The sequence below is a fragment of the Nanorana parkeri genome, unplaced genomic scaffold (assembly GCF_000935625.1).
Source record: "Nanorana parkeri isolate BGI_ZX_2015 unplaced genomic scaffold, ASM93562v1 scaffold57, whole genome shotgun sequence".
NCBI lineage: Eukaryota > Metazoa > Chordata > Amphibia > Anura > Dicroglossidae > Nanorana > Nanorana parkeri.
In genome coordinates this window covers 165,056-181,879 of record NW_017306325.1, presented here as the reverse complement: position 1 = coordinate 181,879, position 16,824 = coordinate 165,056, and the positions used below count along the sequence as shown (strand labels likewise).

General features: G+C 44.5%; 2 protein-coding genes across 3 annotated transcripts in view; one reads left to right on the top strand and one right to left on the bottom strand.

The window, feature by feature from the left end:
• The window catches only part of HSPD1 (heat shock protein family D (Hsp60) member 1), a 19,291-nt gene extending 17,296 nt beyond the window's left edge, over positions 1 to 1,995 (bottom strand). The window contains exons 1-2 of one of the 2 annotated variants that reach the window (XM_018576148.1): positions 1,813 to 1,995; positions 424 to 608 (exon numbers count right to left, since the gene is read on the bottom strand). In XM_018576148.1, coding sequence (XP_018431650.1) covers positions 424 to 597 — 174 coding nt within the window. In that variant the 5' untranslated portion in view covers positions 598 to 608; positions 1,813 to 1,995. The remainder of the gene's footprint in view (positions 1 to 423; positions 609 to 1,812) is intronic. The other variant, XM_018576149.1, reaches the window with a different exon arrangement.
• An 85-nt stretch (positions 1,996 to 2,080) lies between these two features.
• On the top strand, positions 2,081 to 13,303 carry HSPE1 (heat shock protein family E (Hsp10) member 1). Its single transcript, XM_018576152.1, has 4 exons — positions 2,081 to 2,389; positions 12,154 to 12,317; positions 13,036 to 13,125; positions 13,215 to 13,303. Exons 1-4 carry the CDS (start codon positions 2,386 to 2,388, stop codon positions 13,263 to 13,265), a joined length of 309 nt encoding a protein of 102 aa, XP_018431654.1. The 5' UTR covers positions 2,081 to 2,385; the 3' UTR covers positions 13,266 to 13,303.
• Positions 13,304 to 16,824: the final 3,521 nt, after the last annotated feature.

Below are 16,824 nucleotides of genomic sequence, written 5' to 3'. Positions count from 1 at the left end.
CCAGGACGGATCCCGACATTACTGTCTGGATCCGCCCAGCTGCGTGAGTGACAGCTGGCTCTGCCTATCTAGAGGCAGAGCCAGCTGTACCCGCCCCCTCCCGTTCCTCCAGTCTTCGCTGGAGGATCAGAGCGGGGAGAGGGGAATCCCTGCTGGGAGCCATGAGTGACAGTCACAGCTCTCTGCAGGGACAGGATCGAGGAGTGAGGGAGCGACGGTATGCGTTTGCTCACTTCCCGATCTATTGAGCCGACCTGTGACCGTATTATTGTCACAGGTCGGCTAGAACTATGAGGCTGAGTGATTTTCACTTGCCTCATAGTTCTCCTTTAAATATAAAGTGACTCATGTGGTTATACTTTAAACTGAATGCACACAGCAAAAAAAAAAAAAAACACATGGAAATCATTTCAGGCCACATACCTTTGGCCCCATCGTTACTGCAACAGCATCTGCTAGAAGGTCAACACCTTGCAACAGAAGTGCTCTGGCCTCAGCGCCGAACTTCACATCTTTAGCATAGGCTCGATTCAGACGAGGCACCAGGGTCCGAGATACTGGTCGCACATGGCGAAGCACGGTTGGCAAACGCAACATTTCCAAAAAGTCTAGAAAAAAAAAAAAAGAAAAAAAAAAAATTGTACAGAAAAACCAAGTACAGAAGAAAAAAAAAATAGGAAAATCAAACCTTCACAATAGATCATTAAGTGTATTAAGGCAACCATACACGTATCAATTTGTAACCAATCTCGGTACAACCAATTAGAAACAAGTGATCATCACCATCAATTAAAATACTGGATACAATGATACAACACATTGTGTTTTCAGTCAATCTGAAGAATGTTTTAGGAATGATCATTTAAATCAACCTATTTTTTGATCAGATCTCTGACCCACAGATATTCTTCACCCATCAAATCTGAAGGACATTGCATGGGTTTTGATGTGTGTTGCAGTAGGGCTGCATACAACCAAGTCACCCTCAAATTTGTGATTTTTAAAAATCATAGCACAATAGGTAACCATGTAATTTATTTAGTATTACAGGCATAGATTTATAGGGCCAGAAATGTACACAGCGCACATTCACATCAGTCCATGCCCTCAAGGAGTTTACAATCCAAGGTCCCTATCGCACATGCACAAAGGGCCGATTTGGCCAGGAACCTTCCAGCATGTCTTTGGAGCGTGGGAGGAAACCCATGCAAGCACAGGGAGAACACGCACATGATCGGGATTTGAACCAGGGACCCCCAGTGCTGTAAGGCAGAAGTGCCAACCACTGTGCTGCATCAATGTAACATACATGTAATGGCTACACGTGTTGGAGTACCATGAAAAAAACAATACATACCTAACATTGCAAAATGCAATCTCTAAAATCCCACCACAACCAATCAACTTGTGAGCGCTGAAATCAATCAAATGCTCACAAAGTGAACCGGATGGAGAGATTGTGCTTTACAATTGTTATTCAATCATTCTAGTTGTATCACAACGATTGATAGAACAGAATAGGAGTATCAGGGGTAATCACAGAAGTGGCCAGGCATTGAAGTAGTTCAATATTAGTGTATAATGTCATTTACAGGCCCACACTACCAGGTGTTCATTTGCATGCAAGGAACATGTAGGATTTAAAGGCACAGAAAAGAGTAGAGCATGACATAACGAAGACTCTACAAAGCAGATACAAGTATGGAATTTGCCCATCCCTTTACATCACAAATAAACGGCAGAAAACCAACGTCCGCTACATTGTCTCTCAGCATGTCCCCTTTGTTAGGACCTGTCTCCCCCTCCGCCTACCTGTACGGTGCCTGAGCAGAGCCGGCGATGTCACACACGTGTCTCACACTGAATGAGAGAGCGCTGCAACACTCTGAAATATCCGACCTCCTGCCTAAGTCACGTGTGCCCGTCAGTCTAGAACACCGCCTCACCCCGGAACCTGTATACCCGCAGCCCTATGCCTTCTACTACACCGGACACTTCCCAACAACGACACATCCGCTCCCGACTATGCCGCATGCGGATTTCGGGGCTGGACTTCCAGAAGTTTCTGGAACTGCCTTACATTTTCAAGGTCGGAGGTACAGTGGCCTTCAACCCGGATGCTATCGTAAGAGCGCTCTCGGATTTCTCCTTTGATGATTTTTCTTTGCTAATTTGGGTTCACCGTTTAGAGGCGCCGTGAATTCCACGCGGGGTCTTGTCATACAAGTGACAATTTAGAACGTCCTGGGTGACATTGAAACTGCGGCACGCCCCCTTCGGGTCGCGCATGCGCGCTCAGTGATTTGTATTCACGTGCGGAGCCGGGGAAATCTCTCAGTCCAGCATTGCCATTGTCAGAGAGGGGTGAGAAAGACGTTATTCGTTATGGTAAGTAGGGTGATCGGCGGTTCTTTATATTCTGCTTTTTGTGCATGAGCAGTGAGATATGATAACATCATTCTAAGGCTTCAAAAACTCTCTTTCTAAGTTCATATTAATACCTATAGTTTGCCTCCATTGGAGATAGGCCAAAGGAAGACCCCCAAAATACAAAAATGAGTAAAAAGGCAAATAATGAGTGTCCCTTACAATTTACAGCTGGCATCTATATTTTTTATCCTCTAGTTGTTTGTCAATGGACCTAGTGCATAACTATTTCCTGCTGGCTCCTGGATTGGACAGCATGGCTTTTAAATGACATATTGTATTGACCCCCCCCCCAAGGTGACACTATGCTCAGGCATTAAAAGAGAACTATGAAGTAACCTTTTTATCCCATAGTTCTCTTTAGGGACACGGGAGGACATATACTAACGTCCTCCCGTGAGCCAAAGATCAGTATATAGCCGGCTATTGCCAGCTATATGCTGAGAGCGCTGCAGTTGGGATGGATCCTGACAATACTCCCTGGTTACACCCAGCTGTGTGAGTTACAGTGGGTTCTGCCTATCTGCAGGCAGAGCCAGCTGTGCCCGCCCCCTCCCCTGTCCGTTCCTCCAGTGAGTGCTGGAGAATCAGAGAGGGGAAGGGGAATCCCTGCTGGGAATGGTGACTGCTCCATGCAGGGTGATGATCGGGAAGTGAGCGAGCGATGAAATGTGTTCACTCACTTCCCGATCTATAGTCAACTTGTGACTAGTGATGGGCTTGGGCGTGTTCGCAGCTCCACATGCCGAGCCCGCCAGGAAGCTGGCAGCGCCAATCACGGGTACTGAGACATTTTCCCGGTCCGCAGCTGCAGAGATCGGGAAATGTCTCCGTACCTGTGATTGGCGCTGCTGCTCTGTCAGCTTCCTGGCGGGCTTGGCACGTGGAGCTGCGAACATGCCCGAGCCCATCACTACTTGTGACAGTTTCAATGTCACATGCCGGCTCTAATTATGAGGATGAGTGGAAATTGCTCACCTCATAGTTCCCCTAAGTCACCTTTCCAAGATTGCTTCTGTCATGGACTACAATCTCAATACAAATTGGTAAACTAAACATGTGATTGTAGTCCACCATGGGAGTGAGCTTGGAGCGGTGGCTACTTTACAACACACACAGGGTCCATGGGGAACAAAAGTAGCCACCCTCCAAAAGGAAGGACGGTGTAGGCATGTATAAGTGATGATTTGAGGATCTATATCTGAGTGATACACAAATAAGATACATTTTTGTTACTAGTTAAGGTATTTAAATGCACTTTTAAAACTTAAAGGAGAACTATGAGGTTCATAGTTCGAGCTGACGTGTGACAATAAAACTGCCACGCTGGCTCAATAGATCGGGAAGTGAGCGAACACATACCGTCGCTCGCTTACTTCTCGATCATCTCCCTGCAGAGAGCAGTGACTGCCACTCACGGCTCCCTGCAGGAATTCTCCCCGCTCCGATGTTCCAGTGCTGACTGGCGGAACGGACGGGGGAGGGGCGGGTACAGCTGGCCCTGCCTCCTAGATAGGCAGAGCCAGCTTTCAATCACGCAGCTGGGTGGATCTGGACAGTAATGTCGGGCTCCGTCCCGGCTGCAGTGGTCTTAGTATATAGAGGGCTGTAGCTCATGATATACTGAGCTTTGGGTCGCAGGAGGACGCTAGTTTGTCCCTTAGAACGATGGGGAAAAGCACTGACCCCATAGTTCTCCTTTAACTCCTGAGTTTAGTGTCACTTTAGTGGCTGAGTTTATTATGGGAGATGAAAGTACCCCCCCAGAGCTCCACAGCTGCCATTATAGAGTCCACTGCGTGGGCTCTGTCCCTTTTGCACATGTGCACTGGAATTTCCAGTCATTCCTATGAAAATGTCGGCCACCATTCAGAGAAATAAATAGCCAACCTTTCTGTAGCAATGAATGGAGAGTGCAAGCACAGAAGTGGAGTCTGGTTGGAAGATTCAGGCAAGTGATAACTACTAAAATGGAGTGCTGGTTACAAAAATAATATTTTGGACTCCTATTGGTTTACAGGCAGCAATAAAAAAAAAACAAAAAACCCAACATTTCCTTTTGCCCACGCTATACAAAACTAGAAAATCACTTTAGTTCTAATCTAAAGTAAAACTTTGCATTTTCACACTGGTTACAAAAGCCCCATCCCTGGCTTCAGTTCCAATACCACCACAAACAGTTTTTGCATTGAATAGCTCTGCACAGACCACACAGCTAAATGCAACTGATTTATGAAGAATAGGTATTGGGACTTGGGGGATGTTAGTAAGGTGTAAGGGAACACTTTCATATCTGGTCACGATAAAAGTGCAGTTACACTGTAGGTTGCATTGACATGCCACTTTTCCCTCCTGTTGAAGATTGTAGATAGATTTACAGGCCTCAGTTGCTTAAAACTTTGTTACCTTATCTTGCCCATGGCTGGGCAACATTCACATCATGCAGCAACCTGTGTGGCCCAGCCAAAGATATTAAATGCTGGCTTATGGACCAGTAAGGCACATATGCCTGAGATGACCATTAACCTCTATGAGGAAAGGGCATGCTTGAGGAGTTGGGAGACCATCTAGCTGGGTAAGGAGATATCATTGTCTGTATTTGTGGCCTGTGTATTCATTTGCAGTTTTCATTAGGTGGGGGATGGGTATTTATCATTTTAATTCCAGTCATTCACAAATTGATGTAGTGAATTCCACCTTATAAATGAAGATGCCTGTAATTTAGCTGGATTTTATTGGCAGTGTGTCATTCAAGGTCATTGAAGGTCACAGAGCTGTAACTGCAGCTGTATTGTGTAGGATAGTCTTGTTCATCTTTCTCTCTTTCTCTTCCTCGGCAACAACCTGAGATTGGTTCCTCCCTCTACAGGGAACACAAGCAGAACAATACAATACAACAATAGCGACTCACCTGCTTTTCTCCTGGTCTCAGAGGGTACCCCTTTTGTTTTTACAGAAACTTGGCCCACCTATGATGGTGTGAGCTGACACCTGAAGCCCACTGCTTTGTGTAGCCTGTCCCCCTCTTCCCCCTTAGGGAGTTTTGAGCATGGTCTACAATGCTGGTGGTTCTGGCGGCAGAGACAGTGTTTCCTGAAGATTGCAGCCTAGTGGGCAGAGCACCTTCTGGGATTCGTGTCCAGCCCAAATCTCAATTTGGGAGTGTGTTGCCTTCGGTTTCCTTGCCATCTCCTCACAGTGACCCTTTTTTCACGGTTGCTTAGGAGGTGGATGATGCGGATGCTAATTTAGCTTTTGATGACCTTGTAGAAGACTTAGGAGGCTTTAGAACCTTGTAGTAAAGCAGGGGAAGATGCCTGATCATCCAGGCATTTTATTTAGGTTAGACAAAATAACATTTCCCTTCAGGGCAGGTTCACACCATTTTCTGGACCAGATCTGGAACACAGTGCATTGCAATTTACCCTGTTCTGGAGCGGTTTGTTATTTTTTTCTTGTTTTGTTTTTAGCTTAAAATTGGCTTTCAGGTGGGTTCTAGTGCGTTTGTATTCGTCTCTATTTGTTCCAGTGCATTCCAGACTAGCCAAAATAGGACAAGCAGTATTTTTCTGGTCTGGAGCGGACTGCGCTGGTGTGAAAAGAGGCCAAAGATAGCATAGGGATACATTAGGATGCATTTTGGGTCCGGAAACAATCTTGTCTGGTCGAGATGGTAATCGATGTGATGTGAATGGGCCCTTAAAGTGACATTAAACCCTCAGATTTTTTTAACATAAACCAATACTGTAATGTGTGCCTTACTGTAATCCATGGTTGTTTCCCTTCTCTTTGCTGCTCTTCCTTTTAAATCCTCATGTCTTCTCATGCTGGGGGAGAACTTCCCTTTTCAGCTCAGGGCCTCTTCCTGTAGTGCTGGCTCAGATTACAAGCCTATGCAAACGGATACACAGACACCGTGTATCTATTCCTGAGACAAGGCAGTCTGCTGCAAAACAGAAGTTCTGCAGAGCATGAGAACAGATACAGATTTAAAAGGAAGAGCAGCAAAGAGAAGGGAAACAACCATGGATTACAGTAAGGTACATATTACAGTTATGTTTTATGTTGAAAAATCTCAGGGTTTAATGTCACTTTAAGAAGAATTTTGTGTCCAAAACTTGATGCTGCCTTTTCACAGGTCTCTAACAATGCAGACCTCTCCTTTTGAGAATTTCGACAACATTAAGGATTGCAAAGCTGAGGCAGTGCGGAGGAAAACCAGTTGTACCAACTCTCTCTAGCCATGGCCCCTGCTTTATCAGCATCATTCGTGCCTAGAAATGTTCATCTCTAGCCAGCTGATACTAGTCATTTGCCCCATGGTGCTCTAGCTATGCAGGTACTAGATTCTCTTATCAGTGGTAGGTAAGGCTGTGGATTAGCTCCATTTTTTTTTTAAATTCCGCCAGTAGAGCTATCTGGCCAAAATCATGGAGTAAGTACCAAGAGCAGCAGAAATGGCCCTTTTAATAACACCATAATGATGAAGCCACTGTGTGGCCCAGTGAAGGCAGTTCAATCCAGTATCAGAAGAACATCTTTCAAGGATTTTACCCCCACGTGTTTCTAGTTTAAAACCAGTTGAAGTTCAGGATGGTCATAAATTTTAAAGATGCTAAACAGGTTCCTTGAATGCAAGAAGTGTGGGATAGAGAACGGTTGCATGTCTGCAAGACTATCCTAAGAAGTCTTTATGATCACCTCAGATGCACAGGATGCTTACTCGCATGTCTGCATTCATCAGGTGCATCAGAAATTTCTGTTTCGGGGTACTGACAGAACAGATGATTTGTCACTGGCACTTCCATGCCTTGCCCTTAAATCTCTTGTCAGGATTCTAAGACCACTTATGTTTCACCTCATCAAAGGATTTCTCTTTCATTATGTGGATGAAGAGAAGGTGGTAGCAGGGCCACAAGTGGTGTTCCTCACTTTGGAAACACGAGGTTGACTGTTCAACAAAGAAACATCTTCATTGACTCTAACTCAAGACTAGAATCTTTGTGGGCTACCAGATCAGCTTGGTGGCTCAGAATATCTTTCTGACAAACTAAAAGATCTCCAAGATCCTGATGATGACCAATCAAGAAAACCTAAGAGTCATTATTAGACCTAAGAGCTTCTTCGATTCCAGGTTTAGGGCCGGTTCACACCACAAAGGCTGCGTTTCAGAGCGTTCGGCCTCTGGAACGCAAGCCGGTTGACTCCCTGCGTTCAGGGGCGGGAGGAAGTCAGTGGCACCACAGTCACGCCCCCCACCCGCAGTGCGATCGCTCACACCCGGAACACAGGCACATCAGTGTTTGCGTTCTGGTCCAGTGCGATCTGCAAAAATAGTGCTTGCAGTTCCGCACTTCGGTTGGGGGGCATGGCTACGGTGCCCTTGACTTCAATGCAATGCCACGCCCTTCCCACCCCTGAACGCAAGTAGCCGGCCGGTTTGCGTTCCAGAGGTTAAACGCTGTGGAACGCAGACTTTGTAGTGTGAACCGGCCTTCAACATGTACCTAGTTACACTCAAGGACCCTTTAAGTTGGGTACACACGGAGCAAATTCTGTCTGATTCAGTAGGAATCGGCCAAAATTTGTTCCATTGGTGACCCTAGCCCCTCGACAGAAGCTGATCATTAGATGGACTTTTGCTGAAGCAATATGTTGGAAATTCCAACACTGAATGGTGCTTGCAGCCACACACATTTTTTATGTGTGTGTGTGTGTATACAGTGGTACCTCGGTTCACGAACTTATTCATTCCACGATTCTAGTCGCGAACCAAATTGGTTGCAAACCGAATCAAACTGTGATCAGAACGCGATCTCGACTAGAGGAAGCCACGACCAGTGTCAGAGCAGGGAAGATGGCTGCGGTTGTGTTTTAATCACCCGATGCAGAGTTTGCGGACGGAAGCAAAATTTTGCGGAACTTCCTGTTCTCCAACTGAAGTGTTCGTGAACCGAGGTACCACTGTAACTCCCGTCACCCTAGGCTCAGTATACCGTGAGATACAGTTCCCGGTATACTGAGACGCTGAAGCGGATCCTGACAATTATGTCTGGATCCGCCCAGCTGCGTGAGTGACAGCTGGCTCTGCCTATCTAGAGGCAGAGCCAGCTGTATCCTCCCTTGTCCGTTCCTCCAGTCAGCGCTGGCGGATCGGAGCGGGGAGGGGTGAATACAGCCCCTCCCCTGTTACGGCAGAGAGCCGTGACAGGATCGAGAGGTGAGCGAACGCCGGTATGTGTTCGCTCACTTCCCGATCTACTGAGCCGACCTGTGACAGTCTCATTGTCACAGGTCGGCTAGAACTATGAGGTGAGTGAAAAGCACTCACCTCATAGGTCTCCTTTAATCGGTAGACATATTGTTGTGCAAGCAAATGTCAGCAGATTCTATAGCTTTCACCATGGCATGTTTGTGCTTTGTTTAACTGATCGGTTCTGTGATTGCCTAATATGCAAATGCTGCTGTTGCCTTTCCGATCTGCTGCACTGGCTTCTGTGTCTACCAAGGACACTGTCTGCATGGACTTTGTATGTCTGTTTTATACCGGTTTTATAACCGGTATAAAACACGCGCACACACACACACACTATCAAACACACTTTTTTTTTGGTGTGTAACAGGGTTCTTAGATTGTAAGCTCCTCTAGGGTAGGGACTGATAAAAAAATGCTAGAATGGCATTGTATAAATTTAGGGAATAAGTACAAGTCGTAGTTCACATAGCATGATCTTGTGACCTGTTCACAAAACATTGTGAAAGACAAATATTTGTAGATGTAAATGTGTAGAGTGTTATAAATATATTAGACTTCACCAGTCACCAACTGCGTAATTTGAAAGTGAACTAAATTGCACAAATCATTACTGCCTTCTGCAGTGTATTATGTAAACTAGGGATGCACCGATATATCGGCGCCTAAACATATCGGCCGAAAATGGCACTTTTGGCAAAATGCCGAAAGAGCCATGTTTCGGCCGATACATCGGCGCATCCCTGCTTTCTTTTCTCCCCGCTGGGCGCTGCTCTGTGTTCCAGCGGGGAGAAAAGAAAGTGACAGCCGGCCGAGCGCTGTGAGTGGCCGGCGTCTCTCCTCCCACACCGCTCAGCTGCCTATCATAGTCCGGCAGAGCGGTGTGGGGGCGGAGACAGCGCTGTCACAGGAGGCTGGGCTCTCCTCCCACACCGCGCAATCAGCCTCCTGTGACAGCGTGTCAGAGGAAAGCAAGGTACACACACTCAGCGATCAGTGACAATTTTTTTTATTTCAGTTTTAAAATGTCCATTTCGGTGCACCTCTAATGTAAACATCCAATTTATTTAAATAATGAAAATATGTATGCTGTAAGATCTGTTTTGTGAAGTAGTAAATGTCGAAAAGATGTAATAAATTGGCCAAAAATCATTATAAATGTAATTTAATGAAGACTTTGTCGGGGAAAGCCAAATGACTACAGCAGTGTCAGCATTCAGACATTGCAATGCACTCACATTTTGGTACTTTTATGCTTGGATGTGGTGTGCCAGCTGGGATACTGAGGGGGTTTTTTTGGCATGGCTTTCCTAAAGCATAACACCTTCCAGAAATGAGAAGTGACTGTGCACAGACCTGGATCCATCATGTCTGCATCTATGCCTGTCTGCGGCTGTCAAAACTCAGAGCTGCGGGGATGGCGCAAAACTCCTGCGCCTCTATAGCGTTTTATGAGCTGCCCGCCTACTTCTTCCTGCAGCTGGCTCATCAAAAACCAGCCCTTCACACCTTATGTGAATGAGGCCTTAAGTGTTGATGGAGGAATCTGCTCTATTTTTCTCATTCAGCCCGCAGGTTGAACAAGGAAAATAGATGTGTATTGCCACCTTCGTTTTGTAGAATGCCTCTTTTCCACACTATACAAGTTATGCATTATCAGATGCCTAGTTTCATATGTGTATGATTCCTGGGATGGAAGGGGTGACATTTTCCCATGAGCTGCTTGGTCTACTTCTAGGGCTATCGTTTGACATTGACTGTTGCCTTAGAGATGGTGAAGAGAGACCTTGTTATCTAGCTGATAGAAGCAAAGCTGCCTTTGATGCCTCTCACCATGTGGCTGTCCTTGACGGACTGATTTGTGGTTCAAGGCTTCCTAACATGGCTACAGAGCATCTGTTTTCATGTGCTTTTTTATGGGGGGTTTTAAGATGTGCATGTATCGGCTTGATATAAATATTCTTTTGGAAATGTTTTAATGACCTTATTTCTTTTTTATAGTTTGTAAATCTAAATATTTATGTCCATGGGGCAACTATATTTGCGCAATACATAATTCTGCCCTTCTTTGCAACACACCTTCTGCTTGAGGTTTCTTTCACACGTGCGTTGAGAATTTAATGAAAGCGCAATGTTGATTAACGCGCCTATAGTGTTTACAAGGCATTCGGCAGGTTTTTTTAGGTCATTAAGGAAGGGTCAAACATGCTTGCAAAATGCCTGCAAATAGTGGAGTGTTAAAGAGGAAGTGATGTAATAAAGCGAAATGACCAACTTTGAGGTGTTCTTGGGCTGTGGTGAAATGTGCAGGCATATTGTTGGTTTGATGTGCTGTGTATTGCTGCATTAATATAGATGGCACTACATGGTGGCATAGCTCAGGCTGTCACAGGTTGCAAGAAGCTGTCCTCTTGCTGGCAAAATTGTAGCTGTGTGCAGACAGGAAGTGGCATCTGCACCTGCTCTGTCCGCTCACTGTTTCTGGCATTGCGAAAACACCTGTGCAATGCTTCCCAAATGGCCGAAAAATGCTAAAGGCGCATTGACCGAGTGTTTAGGGGGCTTTTCAATATACTTCAATGGAGGCATTTGTCCAGCGGCAATGCCTCCAGAATCCAACATGCATTTTTTTTTTTTAACGCAAACGCCCATGTGCGAACTGCACTGGGCGGTTGCTATTGCATTATCCCACATGTGCGTTAATAGCCAGCAGAGACGCTTTAAAAGCGCTTCTCAAATGCCTGATTGTAGCACACATATGAAAGAGGCCTTACTGCTTCTTCCTTCAATGCAAATATGAGTTGGTCAGCTCATTAAAAACAGTGCCTTATCTGTGTGACTGATATCACCGGTAAAAAATAAAAAAAAGTGATGACATATTAAGGGGCTGATGTATAAGCCTTCTGCCCAGCTTTATGCTAACGTAGGTGAATACCATTCACACAACATGACCACCATTAGATGGCACCAAGGAGCAAGGGAAATTCTAGTGACAGTAATATTGTGCAAATGGCTGGCCCTGCTTTATGTTTGGCAGAAGGTTTCTACATTAGCCCCTATGCTCCTTCCAATATCAAAGCATAACTATATCCAACGTAGGCTTTTACTAGAGAACAGACGCTGGGGGGAATTCATCAAAACTGGAGCAGACCGAATATGGAGCAGTTGCCCACAGTAGTCAATCGGCTTCTTTCTTGGGTTTGTTCAGTTAAGCTTGAAAAATAGAAGCTGATTAGTTGCCATGAGCAACTGCTCCAGATTCTGTCTGCACCATTCTGTGAGATGCTTGCTGTAGCTTGTCCTATACTAATTACAATTAAGTAGGTTAAATATTCTGAACTTTTAGAAGGTTGAAATAAATTCCACCTTTTTCCTCTATCCAATGGCTCTTATCAATGGATACATGCTCCGTGTGTACTATATTATAGATAAATCATCTTTTGTTTTTATCTTTTTCTCCTCCAATCAACAGGCAGGAAAAGCATTCAAAAGTTTTCTCCCTTTATTTGACCGTGTCCTTGTGGAGCGGTTGTCTCAAGAAACTGTTACCAAAGGAGGGATTATGCTTCCTGAAAAAGCTCAAGGCAAAGTCTTGCAGGCAACGGTAGTAGCAGTCGGAGAAGGCTCTAAGGGAAAGGTAACATGAAGAGATGACTATCAAAGTTCTCAAATGTCTGAAAATTCTAGTTGTTTTTTCCTGGCAGATATTAAACTAGCTATCAGCATAATAGGTAGTACTGTTATATAGACTCCTGCCTTCTGAGAGGAGGTCTGCTTCTTGAGACCAACTCTTGTCCCTGTCTGTTCTCATCTCATATAACTGCAGCTCTTATTAGTGTAGAATGTACTGCGGTTTCATCATGGCACTTAAAGTCCTGTGAGTGATCACATCTTGCACAGTCTATAGGACATGAGGATACTGAGACATTCCATAGCAGGAGCTGAGGAGGAGGCTGCAGAAAAAAATAAGTTGTAAGATTGCTCCAAGGTATATCCATTTATTTCAAAGATTTTTCTTGTGAAATGTGTTTTGTAATTATACTCAGAATGAATTTGTATACACTATACTATAGTACACTATACTATGCTCAGAATGAATGTGTATACACTACTGTATCGGTGCATCCCTAGTATACACTATTCTATAGTACGCTATACTATGCTCGGAATTAATGTGTATACACTATTCTATAGTACGCTATACTATGCTCGGAATTAATGTGTATACACTACACTATACTATAGTACACTATACTATGCTCGGAATTAATGTGCATACTATATTCTATAGTACACTATACTATGCTCGAAAGGAATGTGTATACACTATACTAACATGTATTTTTGTTTTCCAGAATGGGGACGTTCATCCCGTCAGTGTAACTATTGGGGAAAAAGTATTACTTCCTGAATATGGTGGCACCAAAGTTGTATTAGATGATAAAGTACGTAACGCAAATGATAGTCATTCCTTCATAAGTAATCACGACTAATTAGCTGTACTAATACATTTCTTTTTTATTGTTTATCACAGGAATACTTCTTGTTCAGAGATGGTGACATTTTGGGGAAATATTTGAACTAAGGCTCTACAATGATGGTTTCTGAGTAATCATTCCAGACAATTTTGAGTTCATGTAAATAAGTACTTTAATAAATGTTAGAAAAACCTAAATCTCTGCAGTCTTCTTTTTATTCAAATGTTTCTTCAAGTTGTATTTCACTGAATTATTCTTATTTATTTATTTTTTTACTCGCAGACTCTTCGCGTTTCCAGTTACAGAATCTCCTGCATTGTTGTGTTTTGTATTTTCCATGACGGAAGCACTCATAAATGATTACATCTGCATCAGGTCATTGCATAAACTGCATTAAGGAAAGGGTAGATGGTTTTTGATCCAAAAGAGTGTTTATTGTTTTTTTAAAAACAAAAAACAGGAGCGTAGAATAGCAATTAATGCACGCATAGCCATGCACCTATGTAGCACATAATCCAGCCACATAAAGTGCATGATATCTTTAATACTGTGTACAGGCAGTCCCTGGGTTACGGACGTCCGACTTACGGACAATCCGTACTTACGAACGGGGTCCACGGTTATCCTAAATGTATTGGCAGCCGCCATGGTGATGCACATGTGATCCACTATGATACCAGCCATTTGAGGCGCTTCAAAGTTCAATTGAGAGCTGAAATGAGCACACTGGCAACCTTAACAGTAGCTGTTTAGGGAGACATTACATTGGTGGGTGAAGTTCCTGTTTTAAGGTGGTGACCGATTTCTTTCATTGCAAGTGCATATGCACTTGCCATTTTTCATTAGTACCTTTGCAAACTCTGAAATACCTGTTGATCCAGTCCACCATGCTTTCTGTGATGGAAGGGGGGGCACTGCTACTTCAAGGCACCATTATCCCTCATGTAGGCTGTGGCTGCTTGCACTACAGTGGGATAGAAGACGTATAGAAGACATTACAATCACAATACAATTCAAGACAGGATGGTAAGGAGGGCCCTGACCCTGAGGGCTTACAGTCTAATAGGGAGGGGCAAGTGATACATGAGGAGGTAGCTGTGTGGCTATGAATTGTTTGAGAATGTGATAGTTCGGTGGTTAAGTTGAGGTGGGATAGGCTTCCCTGAAGAGATGAGTCTTAAGGGATCGCCTAAAGGCAGTCAGAGTGTGAGATAGACGGACAGGTTGGGATAGAGAGTTCCATAGGATGGGAGAGACTCTAGTGAAGTCCTGGAGGTGAGCATGGGAGGAGTTGACGAGGGAGCTGGAAAGCAGGAGGTCTTTTGAAGACCGGAGGGGGCGGTTAGGGTGATGTGATGCTTTGAGACCAGGTTTGAGATACAGGCAGTCCCCGGGTTACACACGTCCGACTTACGGACCATTCCTACTTACGAACGGGGTCCACAGTTCTCCTAAATGTACCGGCAGACGCCGGTACATTTAGGAGAACTGTGGCTGCAGCGGCCTGTGTCCTTTCAACTCTCTGCGCCTGTGTAGGCGGAGGCAGCGGGGACACAGACCGCTGTATACCGCCGATGCCCCATGCTGATGTGCACGTACCTCCGGGCAGCCGTTCCGTCTGCTTCCCCGGTCCTGACGATTCATTGCAGGCCGGGAGGCACACCCAGCCTGCTATTGGCTATTTTGTAAAATGTAATAGCAAGCTGGGTTTTGCACCCGCCCACTGTCTGCTGTCAATCAGCGTGGGGGGACCTGATAGATAACTTTATGCTTCAGGCCCCTCTGCAATTTGAAATATCCAATAGCAGGCTGGCTATGGCTCCCAGCATTAAAATACAAAAAAAAATAAAAGTTTTAAAAAAATACAAAAATTGAGTTAAAAGACAAAATTGTAAAAAAGGAAAGAAAGTTAAATAAATAAAAATGCAAACAAATAATAAATAATAAAGTTTATAAAAATAGAAAAACTTTTTGCTGTCATTTTTAAATAAAAAAATGTTTAAATTATATTATCTTCTGAACAACAGGAACAGACAGCAAAAGAACCATGACCCTTCCCTATGCTATCCAAAACTAAAAAAAAATTTTTGCCGGGAGTTAGACTTAAAAAATGTACCCGTTCCGACTTGCATACAAATTCAACTTAAAGTGACATTAAACCCTCAGATGTTTTTAACATAAACCAATACTGTAATGTGTGCCTTACTGTAATCCATGATTGTTTCCCTTCTCTTTGCTGCTCTTCCTTTTAAATCCTCATGTCTTCTCATGCTGGACAGAACTTCCCTTTTCAGCTCAGGGCCTCTTCCTGTAGTGCTGGCTCAGATTACAAGCCTATGCAAACTGATACACAGACACCGTGTATCTATTCCTGAGACAAGGCAGTCTGCTGCAAAACAGAAGTTCTGCAGAGCATGAGAACAGATACAGATTTAAAAGGAAGAGCAGCAAAGAGAAGGGAAACAACCATGGATTACAGTAAAGCACATATTACAGTATTTTATGTTGAAAAATCTGAGGGTTTAATGTCACTTTAATTAAGAAGAATTTTGTGTCCAAAACTTGATGCTGCCTTCTCACAGGTCTCTAACAATGCAGACCTCTCCTTTTGAGAATTTCGACAACATTAAGGATTGCAAAGCTCAGGCAGTGCGGAGGAAAACCAGTTGTACCAACTCTCTCTAGCCATGGCCCCTGCTTTATCAGCATCATTCGTGCCTAGAAATGTTCATCTCTAGCCAGCTGATACTAGTCATTTGCCCCATAGTGCTCTAGCTATGCAGTCGAGCAGCAGTGACGCGACGCTCGGCGAGGTAAGTAAGAAGACGCGCTGGCGCTGACTCGAGTATAAGCCGAGGGGGGCACTTTTCACCCAAAAAAATGGGCTGAAAATCTCGGCTTATACTCGAGTATATACGGTACCTAAACCTAAAGTCCCTATCTTGTATGTAACCCGGGGACCGCCTGTATATATAATTAGTAAGTTGATGTGTCCTTTTGAGACAGATGGCACAGGAGCCCTAGAAGGGAAGACTTTTTTTCTAACAGAAGCTGGTCAGTCCAATCTTAGTGTTAGCAGGCAATTTTAAAGTGACACTGAACTCAGGAGTTACATTTTAAAAATGCATTCAAATACTCCTCCCGTCACCCTAAGCTCAGTAGCTCACGGTATACTGAGACCCCGCAGCTGAAGCGGATCCCGACAATTATGTCTGGATCCGCCCAGCTACGTGAGTGACAGAGCCAGGTGTACCCGCCCCTCCCCCATCTGTTCCGCCAGTCAGCGCTGGGGAGAGAGCCGTGACAGGATCGAGAAGTGAGCGAACGCCGGTATGTGTTCGCTCACTTCAAGATCTACTGAGCCGACCTGTGGTAGTCTCATTGTCACAGGTCAGCTAGCACTATGAGGTGAGTGAAAAGCACTCACCTCATAGTTCTCCTTTAACAAAAATGTATCTTATTGGTTTATCACTCGGCTGCAGATCCTCAAATCATCTCTGAATTGGTGCGGACACTGTTTTCCTTCGTGAGGGTGGCTACTTGTGTTCTCCATGGTCCCTGTGTGTACTGTAAAGTAGTCACCGCTCCAAGCTCGCTCACGTGATCGCCTACAATCTCATGTTTAGTTTACTCATTTGTATTGAGATTATAGTTCATCACGTGAGT

What these genes read in the sequence shown, in the direction of transcription:
- HSPE1 (XM_018576152.1), top strand. An exon ending in GAGAAGGCTCTAAGGGAAAG is followed by an intron (nt 12,318 to 13,035) that starts GTAACATGAAGA and finishes TTTGTTTTCCAG; the next exon opens with AATGGGGACGTTCATCCCGT. An exon ending in AAGTTGTATTAGATGATAAA is followed by an intron (nt 13,126 to 13,214) that starts GTACGTAACGCA and finishes TGTTTATCACAG; the next exon opens with GAATACTTCTTGTTCAGAGA.